Source organism: Stegostoma tigrinum, chromosome 4, assembly GCF_030684315.1.
Source record: "Stegostoma tigrinum isolate sSteTig4 chromosome 4, sSteTig4.hap1, whole genome shotgun sequence".
Classification (NCBI taxonomy): Eukaryota; Metazoa; Chordata; class Chondrichthyes; order Orectolobiformes; family Stegostomatidae; genus Stegostoma; species Stegostoma tigrinum.
In genome coordinates, this window is record NC_081357.1 from 10,827,952 (window position 1) to 10,854,736 (window position 26,785).

At 45.9% G+C, this 26,785-nt stretch overlaps 1 protein-coding gene across 1 annotated transcript in view; it reads left to right on the forward strand.

Moving 5' to 3' along the window:
* The window catches only part of LOC125452529 (CSC1-like protein 2), a 65,001-nt gene that overhangs the window by 19,626 nt on the left and 18,590 nt on the right, over window positions 1-26,785 (forward strand). The window contains exons 5-15 of the mRNA XM_059645722.1: window positions 424-461; window positions 3,340-3,482; window positions 4,807-4,858; window positions 8,700-8,808; window positions 10,124-10,194; window positions 12,259-12,339; window positions 13,546-13,669; window positions 15,024-15,157; window positions 18,611-18,748; window positions 22,399-22,552; window positions 26,351-26,457. Coding sequence (XP_059501705.1) covers window positions 424-461; window positions 3,340-3,482; window positions 4,807-4,858; window positions 8,700-8,808; window positions 10,124-10,194; window positions 12,259-12,339; window positions 13,546-13,669; window positions 15,024-15,157; window positions 18,611-18,748; window positions 22,399-22,552; window positions 26,351-26,457 — 1,151 coding nt within the window. The remainder of the gene's footprint in view (window positions 1-423; window positions 462-3,339; window positions 3,483-4,806; window positions 4,859-8,699; window positions 8,809-10,123; window positions 10,195-12,258; window positions 12,340-13,545; window positions 13,670-15,023; window positions 15,158-18,610; window positions 18,749-22,398; window positions 22,553-26,350; window positions 26,458-26,785) is intronic.

Below are 26,785 nucleotides of genomic sequence, written 5' to 3' on the forward strand. Positions count from 1 at the left end.
ATGTGGTAGTGGTCATTTCTTTCGTGTGATGTTGGGTGTAGGGTCATTGCTAGCCCAGGAGAGTAGGGAGTATACTCCAACTTCTCTTCAACTTGGATGCTTTGGCCCATCCAATTGGGGTAAAACGATGGGGCCTTGTCGTAATGCCTTCACTGAGCGATGTCGACTTCGGTACGGGCCAGTGTCCACCTGACCTGGACTTGGGCTGTGGGAGGGGTGAAACTGGGCACTGATCCATGTCAGGTGAATGTTAGGCCTTAGGCCCATCCTACTCCCGGTGTCAGGTGTGTGCATGGGGATGGTGTACATTTACCTTGCTGTCTTCCACCCTGCTGCCTCCACCCTCTCACTGTCAGCGGCCTGTCGGTGTTTGGAATCTCGTGGTGCGATTAAAAGCTGATTGTGTTTTGTTTCCGCTTGCAGGGTTTTTGCTCGTGGGTGACTAACATCTTTACCATGAAGTGAGTGTCCTGTCTTCCTGTCACAGACTGACAGGGGCCATCTCTTTAACGTTGGAGAGCAGGGAGGTAGAGGGGAGAGGCGAGGTCACAAACAGGTGGCATGTGCAGTACAAAGTCGCTTAATGTCAAGTTATACACTCAGGTGTATACCAGAAAAGTACATTATTATTTTAAGGGTGATACATTGGGAAATGCGTATGTACAAAGGGATCTGGCCTTGTGCACCAGTCAATGAAAGTAGGCTGGTGCAGCAAACCATTCGGATTTGAGAACAGAAATATGGATAGCAGTTTTGGTCTCCTTATCTGAGGCAGGCTAGTGTGGGTGAAGTGAAGATTCAGTCAGCTGACAAAAGGGATAGCAGGACTGCCCATTGAGGAGAGATTGGTATGAATGGGCCAGATTTAATTAGAGTTTAGAAGTATGAGTGCAGTTCTGATTGAAACATAAAACTCTAACAGGGCTGGACTGACCACATGCAGGGCAATGTTTTACCTTATTGTGGAGTGTTCAAAACTGGGGTCACAGTTTCAGGAATAGTAGGAACTGCAGATGCTGGAGAAACTGAGATAACAAATTTCTGAAGAAGGGTCTAGGCCCGAAATATCAGCCTTCCTGCTCCTCTGATGCTGCTTGGCCTGCTGTGTTCATCCAGCTCTACACCTTGTTATCACAGTCTCAGGATATGGGATAGACCATTTAGGGTTGAGGTAAGGAAACATTTCTGCACTCCAAAAGGTAGTGAACCTGTAGAATTATCTACCGCACAAAGCTTTGGGGGGCCAAGTCACTGAATATATCCAAGAAAGAGTTGGATAAATATTTAGATTTAAAGGCATCAAGGGGATTGGGGAGAAATTGGGGAGGTGGCGTGGAGATGGAGGATCAGCCAAGATCATATTGAATGGGAGAGCTGGCTTGAAGGGCCGAATGGCCTGCTCATGCTTATAGTTTTCTCTCCCAGTCAAACAACACATGAACCACTGGACTCCATGTGTGTACATGCACGCACACACACACACTCTCCATCAGTAGTGTTTGATGTTGGTGGAATGGCTGGGTAATATAAGAGTAAATCCTTAAGCCAGAGTGTACAAGGTCTATCAGCTGTTTCACCACCCACGAGAAATTTGACCATTGAAGATTTAGTGTGGAGCATTAAAAGCGGGGAGGAGGATCATGAAGATTGGTCATTATCATTGAAGGTGCCACAGGTTAGTGGAAGGTGACCCAGGGTAAGACCCCGTCCCTCTAACCTGGTGTCAGTAAAACTGATGTGAAGATAGTTGGTGCAGAGGGATCTGGAGGTCCTGGGGTACATGTATCACAAGAAGTTAGTTTGCAGGTCCAGGTAATCACTAGGAAGCCAATGAGATGTTGCCGTTCGATGCGATGGGAGTAGAACGTAAAAAAAGAGAGATTTACTGCAGCCGGTGAGGCCACATCTGGAATATTCTGTACGGGTTTGATCTCCTTCCTTGTGAAAGGATGAGATGGCATTGGAAGCCATTCCGAAAGGACTCACTGGATTTCTGGGTGGGGGCCTGTTGTGGTTATCTTTGAAGGAAATGTCAGTTAGGGCTGGTCCTGTATCTGCGGAGTTTAGACCTTTTTGAGTACAGGAGTTGGGACGTTATGTTGAGGTTGTACAGGATGTTGGTGAGGCCTCTTCTGGAGTTCTGTGTCCGGTTGGTTGCCCTTTTATGGGAAGGATATTATCAAGTTGGAGAGGGTTCAGAAAAGATTTACCAGGATGTTGCTGGGTATTGAGGGTTTCAGTTATAGGGAGAGGCTGGATAGGCCAGGAATCTTTTTCCACTGGAGTGTAGGAGGTTGAGGGGTGACCTTTTATAGAGGTTTTTAAAATCATGAGGGGTAGAGGATTCAAGATGTGGAGCCAGAGGAACACAGCAGGCCAGGCAGCGTCAGAGACCCCTTGGGCGTCCTAACCCGAAACGTCAGCTTTCCTGCTCCTCTGATGCTGCTTGGCCCGCTGTGTCCCTCCAGCTCCACGCTGTGGTATCTCAGATTCTCCAGCGTCGGCAGTTTTTGCTATCTCTGAGGTGAGGAGGAAACAAAAGGTGTTGTGAATCTGTGGAATTCCCTGCCCAGTGAAGCAGTCAAGGTTATCTCACTGAGAACAGCAAGAACTGCAGATGCTGGAGAATCTGAGACGACAAGGTGTAGAGCTGGAGGAACACAGCAGGCCGAGCAGGAAAGCTGATGTTTCAGGTTGGGACCCTTCTTCAGGCTACCTCGTTGAAGGTTTTTAAGGTTTTTGAACAGTAAGACAATTAAGGGTTAGGGTGAGCTGGCGAGTAGGTGGAGCTGAGTCCACAGAAAGATCAGGGGCTTTAGCCATGGGGAAATGCAAGGTTAAGAGTGATAGGGTAGGGGGATAGGTCTGGGTGGGATGATCTTTGGAGGGTCTGTGTGCACTGAATGGCCTGTTTTCGCACTAGAAGTTTTAAGAGCTATGAGATCAGCTATGATCTTATTGAATGGCAGAGCAGGGTCGATGGGCCAAATGGCCTAGTCCTGTTCATATTTCTTATGTTCTTATGTCCTTTGAAATTACTGGGCCAATTGCTAGAGGAGATTTCTTCCACTTTCTGCTTGGGGCGGGGGTGGGGGCGGGCGTTAGGGTCAGGTACTGGATGTTACTGTTTCCAATGAAGCCAATGTGTTGAGTCAATGGGTGAGGCAGGAGGTAAATGGGCTGCAGAGTGCTACCACAGAGCCAGCATTGACAATTCTAGCAGCTCAGTGATCGAGAGGTCTGGTGAGGGGCAGTGAAAGCGCAGGCCTGTCTGCCCGCTGGTCCCCCCCACCCCCCCAGGCTCTGCTCACCCACCTCCCTTTTTTGTGTTTCTTGCAGGGACAGTGAGATTCGGGAGAAGTGTGGAGAGGATGCTATTCACTACTTATCGTTCCAACGTCACCTCATTGTCCTGCTGGCGGCGACAAGTGTCATGTCTGTGGCCATCATTTTACCTGTGAACCTGTCTGGCAGTTTGCTGGGTAGGTGGTGTTTGGTGAGCGGAACAGATTAAGGTTCCTACCTGTAGAAAAGAGCAGGCTGAGCAGTGAACTGGTAGAGGTCTTCACATTTCTGAAAGGGTTCAACAGGGTGGATATGGAAATGGTGTTACTGTTTGTGAGAGGGTCCATGTCCACTGGTCTCGAAAATTAAGATTGTCATTCCAATTGGGAATAAAGGAGAGACATCTTTATTCCGAGATGGTGAGCTTTCTAATGAGTCGCTAAACTTGAAAGGGTTCAGAAAAGATTTACAAGGATGTCTTTGGGGTCGGAGGGTTTGAGCTATAGGGAGAGGCTGGGTTTATTTTCTCTGGAGCGTTGGAGGCTGAAGGGGTGACCTTATAGAGGTTTGTAAGATCATGAGGGATGTGGATAGGATGAGTATCCAGAGTACTTTCCCAGGGTAGGGGAGTCCAAAGCAAGAGGGGCATAGATTTAAGGTGAGAGGGGAAAGATTTAATAGGGACTTAAGGGGCAACGTTTTCACACAGAGGGTGGTGTATGTATGGAATGAGCTGCCAGAGGAAGTGGTGGAGGCTGGTACAGTTACAACATTTAAAAGGCATCTGGATGGGTATCTGAATAGAAAGGGGTTAGAGGGATATGGGCCAAATGCTGGCAAATGGGACTAGATTAATTTAGGGTATCTGGTCAGCGTGGACAGGTTGGACTGAAGGGTCTGTTTCCATGTTGTACAACTCTGTGACTCTAAATAAATGGGAGGAGGCTCTGTTCTGCCAATCAATACATTGCAGTTAAATTTCCTAATTTAATATTGGCAGATTCTTAACTGTCCCCTGAAGTCAAGAAGACAGCGAGCCTTCAAAAGGGCAGTCATGAAGTACTGATCTCAGCAGTAATATAGGGAAGGTAGAGTGCTGTAGCTTCATTAGACCATAGGGCTGCTCGCCCATCGGAGAGAGGTGACTGGTGCTGGTTTAAGCTGAGGGTCACTGTGCCTCAGGTGGGCGGGGGGAGAGGTTGAAAAGCAGCATCTGTCACAGTGATGGGAATTGGACACACATTTTCAGCGTCACAACTGAGCTAATGCACGCCCAAAGTGAATGAATTAAAAGCACTGAACTGGCTGTCGAGTGCTTTGGCACGCGTGGAGATTGTGGAAAAATGGTACACTAACGCAAGTTCTCTTGGCAACAGTCTTCCTCGTTGTTGTTGATTTTGTACATGATACCAAATGGAGTCCGCTCCAGTTACTGACCCGCATCGCTAATCTCTCTGGGAGTTTGACGTGGCGCGGAATGTTGGAAAATTACAACTCCCGTTCTATTTTTAACACTTGCAGACCGAAATCCTCAAAGCTTCGGAAGGACGACAATAGGGAACATGAAGACAAAGTAAGTGTGGAGTTGGGATGGAATGACCATGTGTGATGTTGGTTTGCTGCAGATTTCACCCAGACCTGTCATTACTTGTCAGTGGCCATCCTTTACCAGTCCTCTCCGCCCCATCCCATCGCGTAGTGTTCCAGTCCGGACTGTCAGATACATGTTGTCAAAGCTTTTCGTCTTTCAGAAAAATGCTAAATTTCAAACAATGACAACAACTACAGGATAAAGGGTGCTCAGTGATAATGGGAACTGCAGATGCTGGAGAATTCCAGTCTAACAAAGTGTGAAGCTGGATGAACACAGCAGGCCAAGCAGCATCTCAGGAGCACAACAGCTGACGTTTCAGGCCTAGACCCTTTCCGAAATGTCAGCTTTTGTGCTCCTAGGATAAAGGGTGCTGATTGGTTGGCTCTGGGTGAGGAGTTGCCATGGATACGGCAGTAGGGGATCTATTGGATTTCTGGGATTTTTTTTTAAAAAGCTGCAAGGTTTGGCCACATTCCTTTTGTTTGTAGAGGATGCTTACATTATAGTTCCCTTCTCAGCAATATTTCAGATCTTTAATCCAAGTCTGCGTTTGCTTATAATTTCCAGGTGGAATGTCGGACCTCAGATGTATAGATAGATAGTGTGTTCTGGTAGATTAGGGTGTGGGAGCTAAGGGTAAATAAAGTTATTGGTAAGGTCCTGGGGAGTGTTGCTGAGCAAAGATACCTTGGAGTGCAGCTTCATAACTCTCTGAAAGTGGAGTCACAGGTTAGTGAAGAAGGTGCTTGGTACTCTTGCCTTGATTGGTCAGTGAGCGCGTATCGGAGTGGGAGGGCATGTTGAGGGTGTACAGAACATTGGTTAGGCCACTCTTGGAGGACTATGTTCAATTCTGGTCTCGTTGCTATAGGAAGGATGTTGTGAAACTAGAGAAGGTTCAGAAAAGATTTATGAGGATGTTGCTAAATGGAGAGGCTGAACAGAATGGGGCTATTTTCCCAGGATGACCTTAGAGAGGTTTATAAAATAATGAGGGGTGTGGATAGGGTAAACAGATGAGGTCTTTTCCCTGGTGGTGGTGGGGTGGGGGGGGGTGTAGTCCAAAACTAGAGGGGCATAGATTTAAGGTGAGAGGGGAAAGATACAATAGAGATCTAAGGGGAAACTTTTTCACACAAAGGGTGGTGTGTGTTTGGAACGAGCTGCCAGAGGAAGTGGGTGGAGGCTGGTACAATTACAACATTTCAAATGCATCTGGGTGGGTACATGAATAGGAAGGGGTTAGAGGGAAACGGCAAATCGGACTAGATTTTTCTAGGATATCTGGTGCGCATGGACGAGTTGGAACGAAGGGTCTGTTTCCATGCTGTGCAGCTCTATGACTCTGACTCAGTTAAAGGCAAGTTTAGGATTGCTGTTAGGAAGCTCATCATCGTACACAGTGTGATCAAGATATGTAACTAATTACCAAAGAAATAACAGAGCCAGAAGCCTTGGAATCATTTATCAATCGTCAGGTATTCTGAATAAGAGGGACAACTGGGATGGGTGAATTAATTTGGGCTAAATGGCTTTTCCCATCTGTCAAATGAGTCAGTTTTATAATTTTTTGGCAACAGCAAGACTTGGGGGAAAAAAAATAATCCCCCTGCCCCCCTTGCAGTCAGCTGTGATCAACCAATTCCATACAGACCCAGAAAACATCAGTGCAGAAACAGGCCACTTAGCCCATCGAGTCTGCTCTATCATTCAATGAGATCATGACTGATCTGATCATCCTCCACCTCAGTTTCCTGCCTTCTCCAAGAAATGAATCTAGAAACTTCCCAGTGTGGAAAACCTCAGAGAGACAGTTTGGTATTTTATCTGTTTTGTGGATGATACTGAAAAGGCAGAATATATTTACCCTTCTTCAGTTGCACTGAGTTCATTAAAAATGAACAGTAAGGTTTGGAGTCACACATAACCAGACCAAGGTGATTTTTTGATCTAACTATTTTCTTGGTCTACTCTGTACCTCCTAAATTAAGTTTTCTAATATGCTAAAGCGAGATTTGAACTCTTCACCTCTAGGCTAACTGTAATTAATTCGTTTTGTAGTAGCAGCATCACATGGCACCCCCTACCCCCAACTCCAGCCAACACATGGAATCTTGCCTACGTCAATCAGTCTCATTGCCCAATTGTCCCTTAACTTTTCTTCACCTGTTTTCAATATTTTTAAGTGTGATGAAGAGAAATGTTTTGGAAAGTGGCAATTTTTTTAAACGTCCCTTATGAGTTTCCTCCAGGGTTGCAGTGCCCTGGAAATGGATCTCCATTTGGGAACCCGGTTTTAGGCCTGTTGGTCCAGGACGTTTGGACCAAAATTAGTTTCGTTTCCTGCTGCTAATCACAATCTGGCTCTGAAATCCCTGTGAATTTAAACACATAAAGGATTTAAAGAAATACTCTAATTTATAAATTACTTGATTGTTTTGTTGAGAAAAGCAAAGGCGTCCGTAGCATGGGATTGCCAGTGCTGATATGGATATGGCCTAGGATCTCCCATCAGCCCTGCCCTACACAAGACTTGAACCTCTGGTCAGTCCTGACTGATGTGGCCCCTAAACGGTCTGTCCTTTTTCTACATGTACAGGCCCTAGGCCTCCTGTTAGTCCTCCCCTATATAGGCCTTAGGCCTCCTGTCAGTCCTGCCCTATATAGGCCTTAGGCCTCCTGTATGTTCTGCCCTATATCGACCCTAGGCCTCCCATCAGTCGTGCCCGATGCAGGCCATAAACGTCCTGTCATTCCTGCATGAACAGACCTTAGACTCCTTTTGGTCCTCCCCTATACAGGCCTTAGGCATCCCATCTGTCCTGCCCTATCTAGGCCTTAAGCCTCCTGTCAGTCTTGCCGTATATAGGCATTAGGCCTGCCATGTGCCCTGCCCTGTACGGGCCCTAAATATCATGTCGTTCCTGCATGTACAGACCTTAGGTCTCCTGTCAGTCGTCCCCAATACAGGCCCTGAGCTTCCCATCGATGGTGTCACACCGGGACCTCTAGAATTGGTGTTGAGTCTCCAGGACACAGCTGTGTGCAACCTTTAACAAAAATTATCAACACATTAAAATTGCATTTTATTTTCCAATTTCCTTTGGAAATGTTTCCTTACCCGATGTAAAAATATTGATGAAGGGAGGAGATGTTGTCTGGGTAGCGAATTGGTTTGGTCTCCAGTTGGTTAATGAAGGCAGTGTGTCACCGGACAGACATAGGCCGGAATGACGGGAGAGGTCACGTGATTGAACCTTCAGGAATAGACTTGATCCCAGTTGGCAACCCTTGGTTCTTGTGTGGATCAGTGCCAGATTACACTGGGTTTGAAATAGGGCTGGGCTGAACAAAACATAGAACATAGAACATAGAACATAGAACATAGAACATAGAACATAGAACAGTACAGCACAGAACAGGCCCTTCAGCCCACAATGTTGTGCCGACCATTGATCCTCATGTATGCACCCTCAAATTTCTGTGACCATATACATGTCCAGCAGTCTCTTAAATGACCCCAATGACCTTGCTTCCACAACTGCTGCTGGCAACGCATTCCATGCTCTCACAACTCTCTGCGTAAAGAACCTGCCTCTGACATCCCCTCTATACTTTCCACCAACCAGCTTAAAACTATGACCCCTCGTGCTAGCCATTTCTGCCCTGGGAAATAGTCTCTGGCTATCAACTCTATCCATGCCTCTCATTATCTTGTATACCTCTGAATTTAAACCATAGTTTTTCACCCATCCATGACTGTGGGGTGCCTGTGAGATGTGATGGTTTTGATGGTCTGATGTTTCACTTGATGTTGCAGGAATAATTTGTTGTGGCTTCACACCATTTTTGGTGTGATCTATCTGCTCCTCACCATCTTTGTCTTGAGGCACCACACTTCGAAGTTGCAAGACAGAGAGGATGATGTGGTAAGTTTGTGCCCTCGCTTCTTTTTGTCGCTTCCTCATTGTCCCAATGGGACTGCTGTTTAAAACTCCGACATCTTACCCAGTTCGTCAGTCGTCTCTCTGAGAGGCTGTGTAAGGCATATGAGCCTGCACTCTCCTTAGATGATCTGTGTCACACCTCAGCAACGTTTTTTAGATAAATCTGCTTAGATGGGGCAGCTGGCCTCCCACAGCCGCAATACAGCGTGGTCCATTTGTTGAATTCCCATTCTATCCTCACATGGTTTGCTGCCGTAGGCAAGGAAAATGAGTTTTCTGTAGCAGATGGGTTGGTAGACACAGATTCAGGACCAAGAGGTAACTGCCTAGTGGTTTTATCGCTAGACTGTTAAATCTGGAGATCCAGCTAATATCCTGATGATCCAGCTTCAAAGCCTGCCACTGCAGATTGTTTGTTTGAGTTTGGATTCAATAAAAATCCGGAATTCAGAGTTTAATAACATTGTCAATTGTTGGGGAAAAGCCCATCTGGTCCTTTAGGGAAGGAAATCTGCCATCCTTACTTGGTCTGGCCTACATGTGACTCCAGACCCAGCAATGTGGTTGACTCTTAACTGCCCTCTGGGCAATTAGGGATGGGTAATTAATGCTGGTCCAGCGGATGATGCCCTCATCCTGTGAATGAATGATAAAAGTTTGCAAAAGACCAGCAAACAATGCATTATCTCTTCAATGCCAACAACTGTTGCAATCTAGAATTTTTCTAATTCTTTCATAGGATGTGGACCTCACAGGCAAGGGCATTTGGTGCCCATCTCTATTTGCTGAGGGGCCAGCTAAGGCCATTTCGGAGGGCGGTTAAGAAACAGCTACATTGGCTATAGATCTGGAGTCACGTGTAGGTCAGAATGGGGAAGGATGATAGACCTGCTTGCGCTTAAGCACCCTTTCTGTGCTGCAGAGCACTGTGGTTATGACTGTCTGACTAGCAGTATGACCCAGATGGGTTTTTACAACAATCAACAATAATTTCACTGAGAGTAGCTTTCGATTTAGCATCCCTTTGATGTCATGGCCTTGAGGTTAGTTACGCACTCTCAGAGAAAACTGGACAACCATCCTCACTAGATGCACCCAAGCTACAGCTGAGCTGACTATGAGAAACAGACAAATCTCAGATTCTACAGATTGCTCCAAATATTGGACTTTTGCTGATCCCAAAGCCTGGTGTAGTTGTTGCAATATACTCCATATAACAGTAAACTGGAATGTGATGAGCAAAGAATGTTAATGTGTTGATCTGACTGTCTGCTCTAACCTATTCCTGTCTCTCCAGGTGAAGTGCACTTTATTTATAAGCAGGATACCTGAGGTGGCCAGTGAGGAGATCATTGCTGGGCATTTCCGGTAGGTGGCCCTAAGAGGTTTGTGTCTTACTGCAAATGAAATATTGTCTTTTATTTTTGGCTGAATTGATCATAAAAATAGGGAATTTTTGCTAGAGATGTACAGATAAAACGATATCTGGTATAGTCTCCTTGTATTAGAAAGGCTGTAATGTGTTAGAAACTGACCAGAGAAGATTCACTTGACTGATCCCTGGGATGTGGGGTGGGGTTTTGGGATTATTTTACGCTGAAAGGTTGGACAGGTTGTATCTCTTGGAATACATAAAAATGAGAAGTGATCTTGAAACCTATAAGATCCTGTGAGGACTTATCTCTGTGGATGTCTGAATGGATATTTCCCCTACTGGGAGAGACTGCAACTAGAGGGACACAGTTTGAAATTAAAGAGTCTCCCATTTAAGATGAGTTAAGAAGTAAATGTTATTTTCTTTCTGAGGGTCATGAGTCATAGCTGAGGCAGGGTCATTGACTGTTCTTAAGGCAGAAGTAAATAGGATTTTCATGAACAAAGAGTTCAGAAATTGTTGGAGGTAAGCGGGATTATGGAGCTGTATCCACAACTAGGACAGTCAAGATCTAATTAACATAACATGATTATATTCAGTATGAGGGAGAGAAGAATGGTCCAAGACTAGTGTTTTAAATTTAAATAGGGACAATGATGAGGGCACGAAAACGGAACCAGCTAAAGCGTGCTGCTGAATTGGATTCAAGGATAGCTCAATAGAGACACAGGCGGACATCTGTGAGCAGTTTAGAAAACACAGGGTACGTGCATTCCAATAAGAAGGAAGAATATCACGGGAGTATACGCCATTCATGGCTAATTTAAAAAGTTTAAAGCTAGTATGAAACGTAAATTGAAAACAAAAACTGAAAGAACTGTGGATGCTGAAAATCAAACTGAAACCGGCATTGCTGGAAAAACTCAGCAGGTCTGGCAGCGTCTGTGAAGAGAAAATCAGAGGAAGGTTCAGCTGACCCGAAACGTTAACTCTGATTTCTCTTCACAGATGCTGCTCGGGCTGCTGAGCTTTTCCAGCAACTTTGTTTTTGTCAAAAAGAAAGTATATAATTGTAGGAAGTTGGGCGACAGGTCAGAAAATTGGACAGAATATAAAAAAAACTAGCCAAGTATGATAAAATGATTAATAACGGGGGAAAATAATCTTGTTAATGAGAGCAAGCAAACCAGAAATATGAAAATAGGCAGTTTCTTAGGTAAAACATAATAATAATAATAATGAGTTAAATTGAATGTTGTTCCCATTAAAAAGCAGATCTCACGAATTAATAACAGAAAATATGGAGATGGCAGGTGAACTGAGCAGGGAGCTTGTAAACATCTTCACTGTAGAGGGTACAAGTTGCATTTTGGAAATAGCTGTAAATCAGCAAATGGACAGGAAGTGAAACTGAACAAATGTTCTGGAGTTGTGGCTGACAGGTCCCGGGTCCTGACAGATTTCAGTATCTGGTCTGAACAGAAATCGCTACTGAGATGGTTGATGCATCGGTGTTAATTTTCCAAAGCTCCCCAGATTCAGAGAAAGTTCATTTATGTTAGAAAATAGTGAATGTGACTTGTTTATTCAAAAAGGGAGAGAGACAGAATGCGGGGAAACGCTAAACCAGTTAGCTTAACGTTTGTCATTGGGAAGATTTATTCAAGATTTTATAGCAGGGGACTTGGAAAAGTTCAACATAATCATCAGAGTCAACTTCCAGGAGTTCTTTGAGGTCGCAACATGTGCTGTGGTTGAAGGGGAACCACTTGATGTACTTGGGTTTCCAGAAGAAGGGGCCACATCAAAGATTATTGTGGAAAATAAAAGCCCTGGGTATAAGGGGTAACATATTGGCATGGATTGAAGATTGGCTGGTTATTAGAAAATAGAGATTCGGCGTCAGTGGGTCAGTTTTTGCTCTGCAAGATGCAATATGCCACGGGGGTCAGTGCTTAATGTTACAACTTGGTGAAGAGGCTGAGGTATGGGCACACCCAAAGATGGGCTTGTTTTCATTTCACCTTCGTTATACTCGCTTTGTTTCCCATTTTCAGTGAAGCCTACCCCACGTGTACAGTCCTGGAGGTTCAACTCTGTTACAATGTGGCTAAGCTGACAGAACTGGATGCTGAGTGGTAAGCAATCTGATATGGCAGAATCTGTTAACGATGAGTGTTTTTGCTGACTTCTAAGTATTTTATAACACTGGTGGCATTCCTGCGTCACTGCTGATGGGCTGTAGAGCCATTACTTAGTTGCTGCCCCTGCTTTACCCCAAGAAAAGATGAGTAACTAAAGCTGCTTGTTCTGAGGAAGGGTTTTTCTCCACAGAAGCTGCCAGACTTGCTGAAATTTTCCAGCGATTTTTGTTTCTGTTTCGGATTTCCAGCATCTTTTGCAGTTCTTTTGATTTTTTTTTTACTTTGCCTAGAGCTGCTTGTTAATTATTGAGCTCAGTATGTTGCTTGTAAATTTCAGACTGCGAGTCAACAGCGTGGAGTTCCCTTTCCTCCCTGTCTTAGTGTGAGTCCTGTGTGGGATACAAGCTAATTTTGGACTCCCCTACCCTGCCTATTCACCCTATCCATGCCCATCATGATTTTATAAACGTCTTTAAGGTCACCAACATCTCCCTGAAGCTCAAACCCTCCAATCCTGGTAAATCTTTTCTGAGCTCTTTGTGTACAGCTGCAACATGACCTCCCAACTCCTGTACTCGATGTACTGATCAATAAAGGCAAGCGTACCAAACGCCTTCTTCACTACGCTGTCTACCTGCGACTCCAGCTTCAGGGAACCTGCACTCCAAGGTCTCTTTTTGTTTGGAAACACTCTCCAGGACCTTACCGTGAAGTCCTGCCCTGATTTGCCTTTCCAAAATGTAACACCTCACACTTATCTGCATTAAGCTTTGTCGGATCACGTTGACAAGAAGGTTGGAGTCTCTGAGTCCTTTAATGTCCCTGGGATGCCGCACGGAATGGTGGGTGGAGCTATAGATTCAGCCCTGATTGATTGATGGGTCAGTTAACCCAGATCCCGGTGTGGGGTGGCTTTAAGCAGAACAGCAGAGACCCCTTGTCAATCACTCAGCATCTGTCAGCAAGGCCCTGGGAAGGCAGGAAGTAGAAATGGTCCTCATTGGTGCAGGCATTGGTGTTAATTTCTGTCCTGCGTTGAGAGGATTTGCCAGGTTGATGGGTGGGTGCTGTGGGATTTGCTGGGTTGATGGGGGTGGGGAGGGGGTGCTGGGAAATGCCTGGTTGATGGGCGGGGTGGGCGGTGCCGTGTGATTTGCCAGGTTGATGGGGGAATCTCTGATGTGTTGCTTCTCCCTGTAGGAGGAAGGCAGAACGTGGCCGTAGATACTACACAAAGCTGTTCCAGAGTGAGGGGAAACGAGTCTCCGTTAACCCACGGCCCTGTGGACATTTCTGCTGCTGCAGCTTCAAAGGATGTGAGCAGGTGAGGGGGCCACTTCCAGCTCTCGATGTCCCAGTGGAAACATGGAGACTGCTCAAGAACTCAAACTGCTGTCATTGACAATGGGTTTTCAGAGGCTGGCACACAATTAGGCTGAAAGGAGAGAATAGCTGAGGGCAGGTACCCAGGGAGTGGGTGTATACAGTGGGCATGTCCCTTGACTGAGGGCGGGTGCCCAGGGAGTGGGTGTATACAGTGGACATGTCCCTGGACTGAGGGCGGGTGTCCAGGGAGTGGGCAGGAACCTGAGAGTGGGCATGTATGTGGGCTGAGGGCACGTGTCCAGGGAGTGGGCAGGAACCTGAGAGTGGGCATGTATGTGGACTGAGGGCACGTACCCAGGTAAGGGGCTTGTACCTTGAGAGTGGCAGGTGGAGATATTCCTGGGCAGGAACCGATCTGAGGGCAGCCATGTGGGCTGACAGATGGTACCTGGGCTCAGCGCAGCATATTTTTGTCTCCCTTGAGCTTTACTTTATCATCTGATATTTTTAATTTCCAGATTTATCCTTAGGCATTGAAGTCAAGATGTTGGAATGCTGCCTTCATGGTTTACAACCTTAGGTTGCTCCAAAAGGCAATACTCAGTTTTGTTCCGGGTGGTTACATATTTCAGCATTGGTCGAACGATGGTCTGGACGCAGGAATCGAGCAAAGCTGACATTCTCCGATTCTAACAATGTGTCAGAATGAGTTGGAGATGTGAAAGCTTTCCAGTTTAGCCTTGAGCTGCACGCAGAACTCCTCTTTTCAGTCAGGCTGCACCAGAGTTAAGATATCGACTTTATTTCTTTTGGAAATTGAGCTTTGTGGTGCCTAGGTGTTGAGACGTCTCCCTCCAGCCCCAACACCCCACAAAAAAAATGCAGAAATCACTTAGATCTTAGAAATGACAGCACCAGCAAAGACTGGCCACGTCTCTGTTACCTCAGTGAATTACACACGTGCTCTGTGATCGAGAGATGGATAGCTGTATCGGAGGGCGTATAACCTGGGGAATTATTTAACTGTGGCTGAGGTAACACTACTATTGTTTCCAGCAGTAGATTACTGGGTAAGCAAACACTTCTGAAAGATCCCTGTGAAATGACTTAAGCTGACAGGTTTGATTAAATGGATTAAAGCCCCTTTGTACCTGTCTAACAGGCCTCCTCAGTGCTTTTTGTTTATTCATTTGTAGGATGTGGGCGTCGCTGGCTGGCCCAGCATTTCTTGCCCATCCCTAGGTGCCCCTAGAGAAGGTGGGGGTGAGCTGCCTTCTTGAACAGCTGCAGTCCTGCTGTGGGTTGACCCACAATGCTATTAGCTGGCGGTATATCTCATTCTGTTCTCACAGGTGGATGCAGTGGAGTATTACACTAAACTGGAGGATGAAATGATGAGTGAGTACACTCGGGAAAAGGAGAGCTTAGACAAGAAGTCCCTCGGACTGGCCTTTGTTACCTTTCAGGATGAAGCCATGGCAACGCTGTAAGTTTAGACCCTAAGTGGGCCAAACTCTGCAATGTTTTAAAGGATGTATTGGGAGTTGCGCTGTGCGTCCATAACATGATGTGCAAACCTCTGTATTCCATAGAATTAAATAAAGCCTACAGCACAGAAACAGTCCCATTGCTTCTAATCTACACTCACATCCCCCATACTACTTCATGCTCCTACTGGCCGCAATAATTTTCTGTCGCTTTCTCCCCCGTCTGTTTATCTAGCTTCCCCCTAAGTGGCGACAAAAAAACTGTCAGCTATGAATACGCAAACCTAAGCTGTACTTGCTTTGAACCTAAACATGTGCGTATTTATTCTCAAGCAAGATGAACAAGCGAGATGAGGTACACTGTAATGCAGCAATTTTGTCGGTGGGAGATTTGGGCACTGAGGGAATCAAAATGTTCATAGCATGAGGGGAAATGAGGTGACGTCCTCACAGTTTATTGGTTTTTGGTGATGATATCACATTGACTGTGCTGATCCTTAATTCTGTGGCTGGACTGTTGGACCCAGGTCTTGTTTTGAGTTACAAGTTTTTTTTTCTTTCAGAGCTGGTTTTCTTCCACCCACAGAATGAGAGAGGGTGATCTGGCTCACTCGTAATCTTTTGGGATTTGAGTTCACTTGCTCTCTCTCATCGCAGTTCTGTGACGCACTGTACCTTCTAACCAATGCAGAGCTGTTGCTGGGAAGGTTTTATTTGAATTCTCAGACACCTGGTGTCAGCTTGTCTCATAAAAAAAGCATCAAATATGAATTCGTTTAAAAAAAGTTGTTTGTTTAACCAATAGGTGATGATATAGTTCCTATTTGTCTTTTTTTAAAAAATGTTTGTGACAAATATTAAACCACTCAATTTCCAGTTTATATTTCAAATGTGTACATTCCCAATATTGTTTATCATAGGTCTTTCCAAATTGTCTTCTAGCTTTTTGAACGAATTTCCTAACATTCTTTTGTCAAAAGTGCACTGGCAGCCGATTAAGACCATAAGACATAGGAGCAGAAAATAAGCCATTTGGCCCATCGAGTCTACTCCACCATTCAATCATGGCTGATAAGTTCCTCAACCTCATTCTCCCGCTTTGCCACCCTTGATAATCAAGAACCTATCTATCTCAGTCTTAAAAGTACTCAATGACCTGGCCTCCACAGCCCTCTGTGGCAGTGAATTCCATAGATTCTGGCTGAAGAAGTTTCTCCTTATCTCCGTTCCAAAAGGTTTTCCCATTACTCTAAGGCTGTGCCCTCAGGTCCTAGGCACTTCTACCAATGGAAGCACCTTCCCAATGTTCCTTCTGTCCAGGCCATTCAGTATTCTGTAAGTTTCAATTAGACCCTCCTTCATCCTTCTAAACTCCAATGAATATAGTCCCAGTGTCCTCAAACATTCCTCACATGTTAGGGTTTCCATTCCTGGGACCATTCTCATGAACATCCTCTGAACCCGCTCCAGGGCCAGTACCTCCATCCTGAGATATGAGGCCCAAAACTGCACACACTACTCCAAATGTGGCCTGACCAGAACCTTTTAAAGCCTCAGTAGTAAATCCCTGCTTTTATATTCAAGTCCTCTCAAAATAAATGCCAATGTTGCATTTGCCTTCCTGACTTCTGACTCAACCTGCAAGTTTACCTTGAGAGAATCCTGGATTAGAACTCTCACATCTCTTTGCACTTCAGACATCGGAGTTTTCTCCCCATTTAGAAAATAACGTTATGAATATGTTCAGTGATTGACCACCATGTATTGAGGAGAGGTCAGCTTTCACTACTGCCCCTCTTACCCCCCCCCCCCCCCCCCACCAAAAATCTGGTCCATTACTAAACAGTAAGAGCTTTGTAGTAATGTTGGGTCACTCTGATTGGATCTCATGGGGAGATTTTCAGCTCTCAATGGATTCTCCAGGAGAAGTATTGAAGAACAGAGTATTATTTATAGGGAGAAAATCTGCAGAAAGCTGGAACACCAAGGGACTTGGGGGGTACATGTGCATGAAGCTCAGAAAGCTAGCACACAGGGGCAGTCGGTAATCAGGAAGACTAATGGAATGTTGGCCCTTATTTCAAGGGGAGGGTTGAAGTAAATGACTAGGTACATCTTACTGCAACTGTACAAGATGCTGCTGTGACCACATCTGGAGTACTGTGAGCGGTTTTGTTTCCCTTATATAAGGATAGATATCATTTCATTGAAGCATTTCAGGGAAGGTGCACTCGGATTTGTTCCTGGTATGGAGGGATTGTCTTATGAGCAAAGACTAAACAGACTGGCACCCTACTCACTGGAGTTTAGACGAATGAGAGGTGATCTTATTGAGACATATAGGATTCTTAAGGGGTTTGACAGGGTAAATGCTGAGAGGATCTTTTCCCTGGTGGGAGAGTCTAGGATCAGAGGGGCATAGTCACAGTAAAGGGGAACCAACTCAAGGCTGAGATGAGGAGGAATGCCTTTGCTCAGGGGGTTATGAGTCCTTGGAACTCCTTGCACAGACAGCTATGGGCATATTTAAGGCTGAGATAGATTCTTGATCAGTCGGCAGATCAAAAGTTACTGGGAAAAGGAAGGGAAGTGGACATGACGACTATCGGATTAGCCAGGATCCTACTGAATGGTAGAGCAGGCTCGAGGGCCCAAATCACCTACTCCTGTTTCTAGTTCTTATGGTCTTAACAGTTGCTTTTTACCAGACATGGTGACTGAGGTGAATAGTTTCACTGCTTTAGAAAATGAGACGAGGTAGGTGAGAGAAACGGTGAAATGAAGATCAGGTTGACTGTGGGCTCCTTTGGGAGCACGCTCGCTTCTCTATCACAAGGTTCTGTGGCCACATCACATCCAGGACTCGGGCACACAGTGCAGGCTGACCTTCCAGCATAGTTACTGAAGAAGTGGGCAGGTGGGCTAGGGCTGGCATCTGGATGAGATGTTAAGCTGAGATCCTGCCTGGCTTGGTCATCAGGATGTAAAAAAAAATCTCCTGGCCTGATCTGGAAGAAGATGAGCAGAGTTATCCTGGTGTCTCGGATAGTATTTATTCATTTCAGTCAGCTTTGTGATACAGCAGATTGAACAGTCTGTTTGCGGGAACTTCCTGTGATCCTGATTCCCGTGTTATGCCACTGACAGCATTTTGAAAGTTGTCTGCTCATTGTGAAACAGCTTCGATGTGAGTTGAAGCCTCCCTTTCCTGAGAGGCTGAGCTGAAGTAGCTGGAAATGTTTGGAGTATAAACACCAGCAGAAACAGAGTTAGGAAGCACAGGCCATAGTGCTATCCCCGCTGTAGATCCTCCACCCCAGTTTTTGGTCCTCAATGCACCTCTATGTCATGGGCCCTGAATACCAATCCAGGCTACAGGGCAGAGCCACTTTTCTGCTGCAAACCTAATGCGAATGTGTGTAACATAAGAAATGCCTGTTTTGTTTCCTCAGTGTCCTGAGAGATTTCAACACCTTCAGGTTCAAGGGCTGTAAGTGTCGGGGGGAAATGCGGTCTTCGTGTTACAGCCAGAACCTCAGAGTTTCCAGGTGGAATGTGGCCTATGCACCGGATCCCAAGAATATTTACTGGTAATGTACAGCAACTCTGAAACATTCCGGTTCTCCTCCTACCATCACCACCCCCCGACACACCCGCCCCCCCCAAAAAAAAACCGAGATTTCTCACATGCTGCAGCGCTGGATGCCATTTGGCCCATTAGGTCTGTGCCAGCTCCTCTGGTCACCGCATTACAGGAAGGATGTGGAGGCTTTGGAGAGGGTGCTGAAGAGGTTTACCAGGATGCTGCCTGGATTAGAGGGTATGAGCTATAAGGAGAAGCGAGAAAAAACTTTGGATTGTTTTTGCTGGAGGCGAGGGGACCTGATAGATGTATGTAAAACTGCCAGACATGGATAGGTTGGATGGTCAGACTCTTTCTTTTTTTTTTACTTTCTCAGAGTGAAAATGCCACATATTTAAGGGGCATAGGTTTAAGGTGAGAGGGGAAAGTTTAAAGGAGAAAATCTTTTTCACAGAAGGTGGTAGGTGCCTGGAACGTGCTGTCAGGGGAGGTGGTAGAAGCAGAAATTTTAGCACTGTTTAAGTGGCACCTAGACAGGCACATGAACATGTAGGGAATAAAAAGATACAGACAACATGCAGGCGGTTGGGATTAGTTTAGAATGGCATCATGGTCAACACAGATATGTTGGGCCAAAAGGCCTGTTCATGTGTTGTACTGTTGTATGATCTGCCCTTTCAGCATTTGTCCTGTCAAGTGCCTATAGATTTTTGTGTCTCAATTAGATTGCTAATTTTCTAAAGCCCAATGGATACAACATGATCAACCTTTCCTCGTACGATAAATCCCCCAATAGCATCGCGATTATTTGTGAGAAGCTTCTCTGAACTACTTCTAATGAGCTTACGGTATACAGCTGTTAATGGGGACTGTTAGTGACTAACAACTGGAGGGGGGGTGGTATGCAATGGCAGGCTATGTGGTAACAAGGCCTGGAGTATGGGGTGGGGGGCTGGGACGTGGGAGAATTTAGGCCCTAAAATTTATTGAACTCAATATTGAGTCTCGAGGGCTGTAGGGTCTCCAAGCGGAAAATGAGGTGTTGTTCCTCCAGCTTATGTTGGGCTTCACTGGAGCACTGCAGCAAGCCAGAGACAGAGATGTTGGCCAGGGAGCAGGGTGGTGCGTTGAAGTGGCAGGCAACAGGTAGTTCGGGGATAATGGGAACTGCAGATGCTGGAGAATCCGAGATAACAAAGTGTAGAGCTGGATGAACACAGCAGACCTTCATCAGACCGAAACGTCAGCTTTTGTGCTCCTAAGGTGCTGCTTGACTTGCTGTGTTCATCCAGCTCCACAGGTAGTTCATGATCGTTTATGCGAGCAGGACGTAGATGTTCTATGAAGTGCTCGCCAAGTCTACGCTTCATTTCCCCCCCAATGTAGAGGAGATCACACTGTGAGCAGTGAATGCAGGAGACTAGATTCTGGGAAGTGCAGGTAAAGTGTTGCTTCACGTGGAAGGTATGTTTGGGCCCCTGGATAGTATGGGGGAGAGATAAATGGGCAGGTGTTGCACCTTTGCCGGTTACAGGGGAAGGTGCTGTAGGGCTGTGGGGGGTGTTCGGTGTGAAGGAAGTGTGGACCAGGGTGTCCTGGAAGGAACGGTGCCAGCGGAAGGCGGACAAGGGAAGGGAGGGGATCAGGTGTTTGGTGGTGGCATCTTGCTGAAAGTGGTGGAAATGGCTTCTGATGATCTTTTGGATGTGGATGCTGGTGGGATGATGGGTAAGGTCAAGGGGTACCTGATCCCTGTTGTGGGATGGAAGAGAGGGAGTGAGGGCGGAAGTGCAGGAGATAGGTTGGACCTGGTTGAGGGCTGGAATAGGACTGGAACAAGGAATGTTCCCTGAACTCCAGGAAGAGACAGGCCCATGCAGGTATCCATGGCTACCCATCTGAACTGGAGAATATAGAGAGGAGTTAAGAGAAGTTGTTGAGGGTGAGGACAAGCTTGGTCAAGCAGAGGAGGGTGGTGGTGGGTGGGGATGGTTCAGGTCTTTGCTTGAGGAAGAAGCAGAGCGCCCTGAGACTACCCTGGTGGGGGATGGATGTCCAAAGTAAAGAGGCTGGAGTCTGCAAACTGGAAATTTCTGAAACTGGTGTAAAGAGTCAGAGGAAACATGGATGTACATGGGCAGGGACTGGACCAGGGGAGAAAAGACCAAATGAAGGTAGGAAGAGATGAGTTCTGTGGGGTAGGAGCAGGCTGAAACAATGAGTCTGTCTGGACTGTCCTGGTTGTGAATTTTTGGAAGGAGGTGGAAGCGAGCTGTGCGGGGCAGGGGACTATCAGCTTGGAAGCAAGTGGTTGCAGATCACCAGAGGAAATGAGGTCAGTTTCTGTAGTTGATACAATAGCCTGCAGTGCCACAGTGCGGTTATGGGGAAGACAGGAGGACGTATTTGAGAGCTGGCACTCGGCCTCTGCAATGTAGGGGTTAGTACACCAGACTACAACAGGCTTAATAACAAAGTCAGGATTGGACCTAAGTGTCAGTTCAGAGGGAGACTGATTGGATTGAGGGGGGCAGAGACGTCACATCGACAGTTCTCGATGAGCAGATCGAGTGCAGATAAAAGGCCAGAGGGAAGTGTCCAGGTGGAGGGAGTGGGGTGGAGCTGAGCGAAGGGGTCTGTGGGATGGTAGCGGACTCTTGTCCAAAGAGTCAACGTATTGATGCAAGCTTTCCTTAATTAAGCTGCATTGTCCCAATAAATTAATTCCGACTCAAATTATTGTTTCCCCTCTACCGAGTTTACTGAGCCTTTAGTTGCTGAAATTATCTGCAAATTTTTTTTTTGAGCAAGGGTGTAACATTTGCAGTTCTCCAGTACTATAACACCACTGCTGAGTTTAAGGAACGTTAGTAAAGTATGACCAGTGCCCCTGCAGTTTCTACTATCACTTCCCTCAGTATATTTGGATGTATCTCACCCAGTCCTGGTGTCTTATCCACTTTAAGTATAGTATCCAATGCCTCCCTCCTAATTCCAAGCTCCTGAAATGATGGAATTATCTCTGTCCTCCCAGTGACCAGCATAGCATTTGCTTCCTTTGTACAACAGAAGCAAAGTTATTAATACCTCAGACTGGTCCCCATAATTTTCCTCAATTGACCCATTCCTCCCCTTGCGCCCTTTTTACTACTTATAGACCTACAGAAGACTTTTGAATTGCCTTTTATGTTAGCTGTCTGTCTTTTCTTATACTCTCTCTTTGCTTCTGTTGTCAGCGTTTACAGTTTCTTTCTGAACCTCCTACATCCTGAAAAACAAAATCAGTTCCTCATGTCGCTTATGTTCCCTTGCCAGTTCCTTTAACATACGGCTTCACCCCTGAGTATCAGAAAAGTTCTCTTTATCCAAAAGTCATTGGAAGTGGTGGCTTAGCTAATAGATTATGTGAGTGGATGAATGATCCAGAGTCTAAATCTTGCCCTGTTAATGAAGCATCTACCTCTCAATTGTGAGCTTGAAGTGTTGCCAGGCAATTGTAGGTAGAACTGAACAAGGAGAAGCTTGTTGTATTGGAGGAAGCCATTGGTGAGGAGGATGGAGGGAAGGAAATGGGAGGCAGTGTAGATTTTGGAGGGGTAGGGATATTGGCTGGCGATTGTAGCTTTTGACGTTGTCCTTTCTCTTGTCCTCTGACAGGGAGAACATCTCCATCCAGGGAATTCACTGGTGGGGCCGTTGTATCATAGTGAACTTCCTCCTGTTTATTTTGCTGTTCTTCCTCACCACTCCATCCATCATGCTGTCTACCATGGACAAGTTCAACGTCACCAAACCCATCTATTACCTCAACGTAAGTCTGTTCTTCTCTCTCTCTCTCATTTCTTCCTCATCTAGTTTGGCCCTTCCTCCTGCAGGGGGCACTGCATTCTGTGGGTGTGTAAGAGCAGATACTGGCTGCTGATGAGGGCGTCAGGACTGAGTCCCATGCAGTTCTGCCTTATTGCTTTTGAGCAGGGATCACGCATCAAGTGACAATCCCGCTGACTATTCCCTGTCCTGACCTTTCCAGCTATGTTTCATTGTTAAAGGTTAGATATTCCTTCTCGGGCTGAGGATGGAACCTGAGTTCTACCTACACTGTAGGAAGCAGTGTCACAGTAAGCCATCTTCAGGAGCTAACAACTTCCCTTCGTACCAACCAGCCTGAAGCCGTGAACATCAGAATCACACTCCTTTATCGTCAACTCAGAGTCCTGTGACATGGAGACAGACACTTTTTGGCCCAACATGTCCATGCTGACCAGGTTACCCAAACGAAACTAGTCCCACTTGCCTGCGTTTGGCCTATATCCCTCTAAACCTTTCCTGTTCATGTACCTGTTCAAAAGTCTTTTTAAATGTTGTAACTGTCTCTGCATCTAACTCTGGCAGCTCATTTACATTAGTATGCCCTCTGTATGGAAAAAGTTGCCCCCTCAGGTGCCTTTTAAATTTTTCTCCTCTCACCTTAAAAATATGCCCCTTAGTTCCCAGGGGAAAAGACCTTAGCGATTCACTTTATCCGCTGCTCATGATTTTATAAACCTCTATAAAGGTTATTCCTCCAGCTCCTATGCTCCAGAGAAAAAAGTCCCAGCCTATCCAAACTATTCTTATAACTCAAATCCTCCAGATCCGGCAACACCCTGGTAAATCTTTTCAGATCATTGTCCATTTTCATAATATCCTTCCCATAGCAGGGTGACCAGAACTGGACACAGTTCTCTAGTTATATTATATTATTGGCCTCACCAATGTCCTGTACAACCTCGACATGCTGTCCCAGCTCCTATATTCAAATGTCTGCGCAATGAAAGCAAGCGCGCTAAATGCCTCCTTAACCATCCAATCTATACGTGACACAAACTTCATCGAATTATGTACCTGAACCCCTAGGTCTCTCTGTTCTACAACACTGCCTAGGACTGTACCATTAACTGGATGAGTCCTGCCCCTGTTTGTTTTACCAAAACGCCACCAACCATCCTCACATTTATCAAAATTAAACTCCATCTGCCATTCCTCAGCCCATTGACCCAATTGATCAAGATCCCTTTGTAATCTTAGATTACATTCTTCACTATCTACTATACCACCAATTTTGGTGTCATCTGCCACGTTACTAACAATTCCTCCTAAATTCTCATCCAAATCATTGATATCAATGACAAACAAAAGTGGACCCAGCAATGATCCCTGTGGAACACTGCTCCAGTCCAAAAAATGACCCTTCATCACTAGTCTCTGTTTCCTATCGTCTTACCAATTTTGTATCCAATTACCAAACTCTTCCTGAATCTCATGTGATCCAACTTTACTAAACAGTCTACCACGTGGAACCCTGTCAAAGGCTTTACTAAAATTCATGAACACATAGCCTCCTTTAACCACTCACTCAATCCTTTATTGTTATGAAACTCCAGAGGTGAGGCGAGACTGACAGCTCTTGGCATCAAAGCTGCAATCAACTGAGTGTGGCATCAAGTACCCCTAACAAAATTGGAATCAATGGGTATCGGGGGAAAACTCTCTGGTAGTTGGATTCATATCTGATACATAAGAATATGTTGTAGTTGTTGGAGGCCAATCATCTCAGCTCCCAGGACATCACTGCAGGAGCTCCTCAGGGCAGTGTCCTAGGCCCACCCATCTTCAGCTGCTTCGTCCTTTCATCATAATGTCAGAACTGGTGATATTCGCTTGATGATTGCACAATGTTCAAGTACCATTGGCAACTCCTCAGATATTGAAGCAGTCCATGTTCAAATGCAACAAGATCTGACAGTATGCAGGCTTGGGCTGACAAGTGGCAAGTAACATTGGTATCACACCAATGCCAAGCTATGACCATCTCTAATAACAACGCTCTGTGACAAATCCATATTGAATCCCCTACAACCAACATCCTGGGGGTTACTATTTGCCAGAAACTCAGCTGATCTCACCACATAAACACAGTGGCGGTAAGAGCAGATCAAAAGCTAGGAATACTGCAGTGAGTAACTCTCCTCCTGACTCCCTAAAGCCTGTCCACCATCTACAAGGCACAAGTCAGGAGTGTGATGGAATACTCCCCACTTGCCTGGATGAGTGCAGCCCCAACAACACTCAGGAAGCTCAGCACCATCCAGGACAAAGCAGCCCACTTGATTGGCACCACATCCACAAACATCCCTCTCCCTCCACCACCGACCCTCAGTAGCAGCAGTGTGTACTGTCTACAACATGCACTGCAGAAATTCACCAAAGATCCTCAGGCAGCACCTCCCAAACCAAAGACCACTTCCATCTAGAAGGACAAGGGCAGCAGCTACATGGGAACATCACCCCCTGCAAGTTCCTCTCCAAGTCACTCACCATCCTGACTTGGAAATATATCGCTGTTCCCTCACTGTTGCTGGGTGACAATCCAGGAATTCCCTCTAAAGAATAAAAACAACACCCAAACCAAACCAAATGAGTTTGTAATTTGACAGTCCACTTTTTGGCAATGGGATAAATGCTCACCTACTTGTGACATCGGGGTGTGATTGTAATGAGGTCAGCCAGTGGGATCTCATAGAATATGAGTTCCCTGGTTGGGCTGTTAATCTCATCCAAGGAACCCTAGCCGACAGATATAAACAGGAGCGTTTGGAGTTCAGTTCACTCTGAAGCTGGCTCTAAGAAGCTGGATCAGTGTCCAGGACTTCCAAAGTGTAAATAAAGAGTGACTTGGTGACGACATATCAGCTTCTGTAGAGTTATTTCAACCGGGCTTTCTCTAATCTTTTGAATTCACAATAAGGGCCAAGCATTCAGAGCAGGAGGAGACCATTCAGCCCCTTGTGTGTGCCTTGCCATTGAATACCATCATGGCTGATCTGAATGTGGTGTCCACTTCACTTCCCTGTCCACTGTCAGGGGAGCCAATGTCCTAGTGGTATTATCGATAGACTGTTAATCCAGAGACCCCAGATGACGTTCTGGGGACCTGGGTTCGAATCCTGCCGCAGCAGGTGGCGGAATTTGAATTCAATAAAATATCTGGAATTAAGAATCTAATAATGACCATGAATCTATTGCTGATTGTTGGAAAATAACCATCTGGTTCATTAATTTCCCATTTTGGGAAAGAAACATAAATACCTGATCTGTCCGACATGTGACTCCAGACCCACAGCAATGTGGTTGACTCTCAACTGCCCTCTGGGCAGTTCGGGATGGGCAATAAATGCTGCCTGGTCACCGACACCCTCGTCCCATGAATGAATAAAGGGACTTCTGACTCAGAACTTCGAAGCTTGCTGAGACATGAGACAGATAGAGCACATAGCCATGTCAGGTGGCAGGCTGTTCCTGGCGCAGGTTGGCGGAATGTCAGTGCAGACTGTAAGCCGAGGAGCAGCTCTCTGTGAGGCATGGTGCACCCAGACTCTCTGGCTCTTGCCTTCTGTCGTCAGTGTTCTGGGCAGATTTCTAGGTTGCCTGGCAACGGCTACCCTTTCTGTGGACGTGGCATTCTGGAGTGGGACTGGAACCCAGAGTTTCTGGCTCTGAGGCACAGCCTACAGGATTTCCTGTTATATCACGTCAAACAACAGTTACCTTCTCATTGCCTTTGACACAGGACCCTGTCATCAGCCAGTTCTTTCCCACCCTCCTGCTGTGGGCCTTCAGTGCTCTGCTCCCAACCATTGTCTACTACTCAACCATTTTTGAAGGCCATTGGACAAGGTAGGAAAGATGTACTCATACATAAATATTTGTAAGAATATTGTAAGGCTCCTTGCTGGGTGTAGGTTGACCACAGCACAAGTGATCTTGGAAAGACAGGGAAGGAACAGTACACTTTGGCTCTCAAAACAGGGGCTTCTGTTTTGAAGCTGATCGATTCCTTGTTTAATGAACTTCGGGTGTCTGAGGAGGCTCTGTTGATCTCACTGAGGCAGTGGGAGCCATCCCAGCAGACTGGTGCCTAGCTTTTGCTTGTGATCACTTGTCTGTCCCAGCCAGAAACAGTTCCAGCTGTGGTTCGAAAGAAATTGGTGAATCGCTGCTTCTA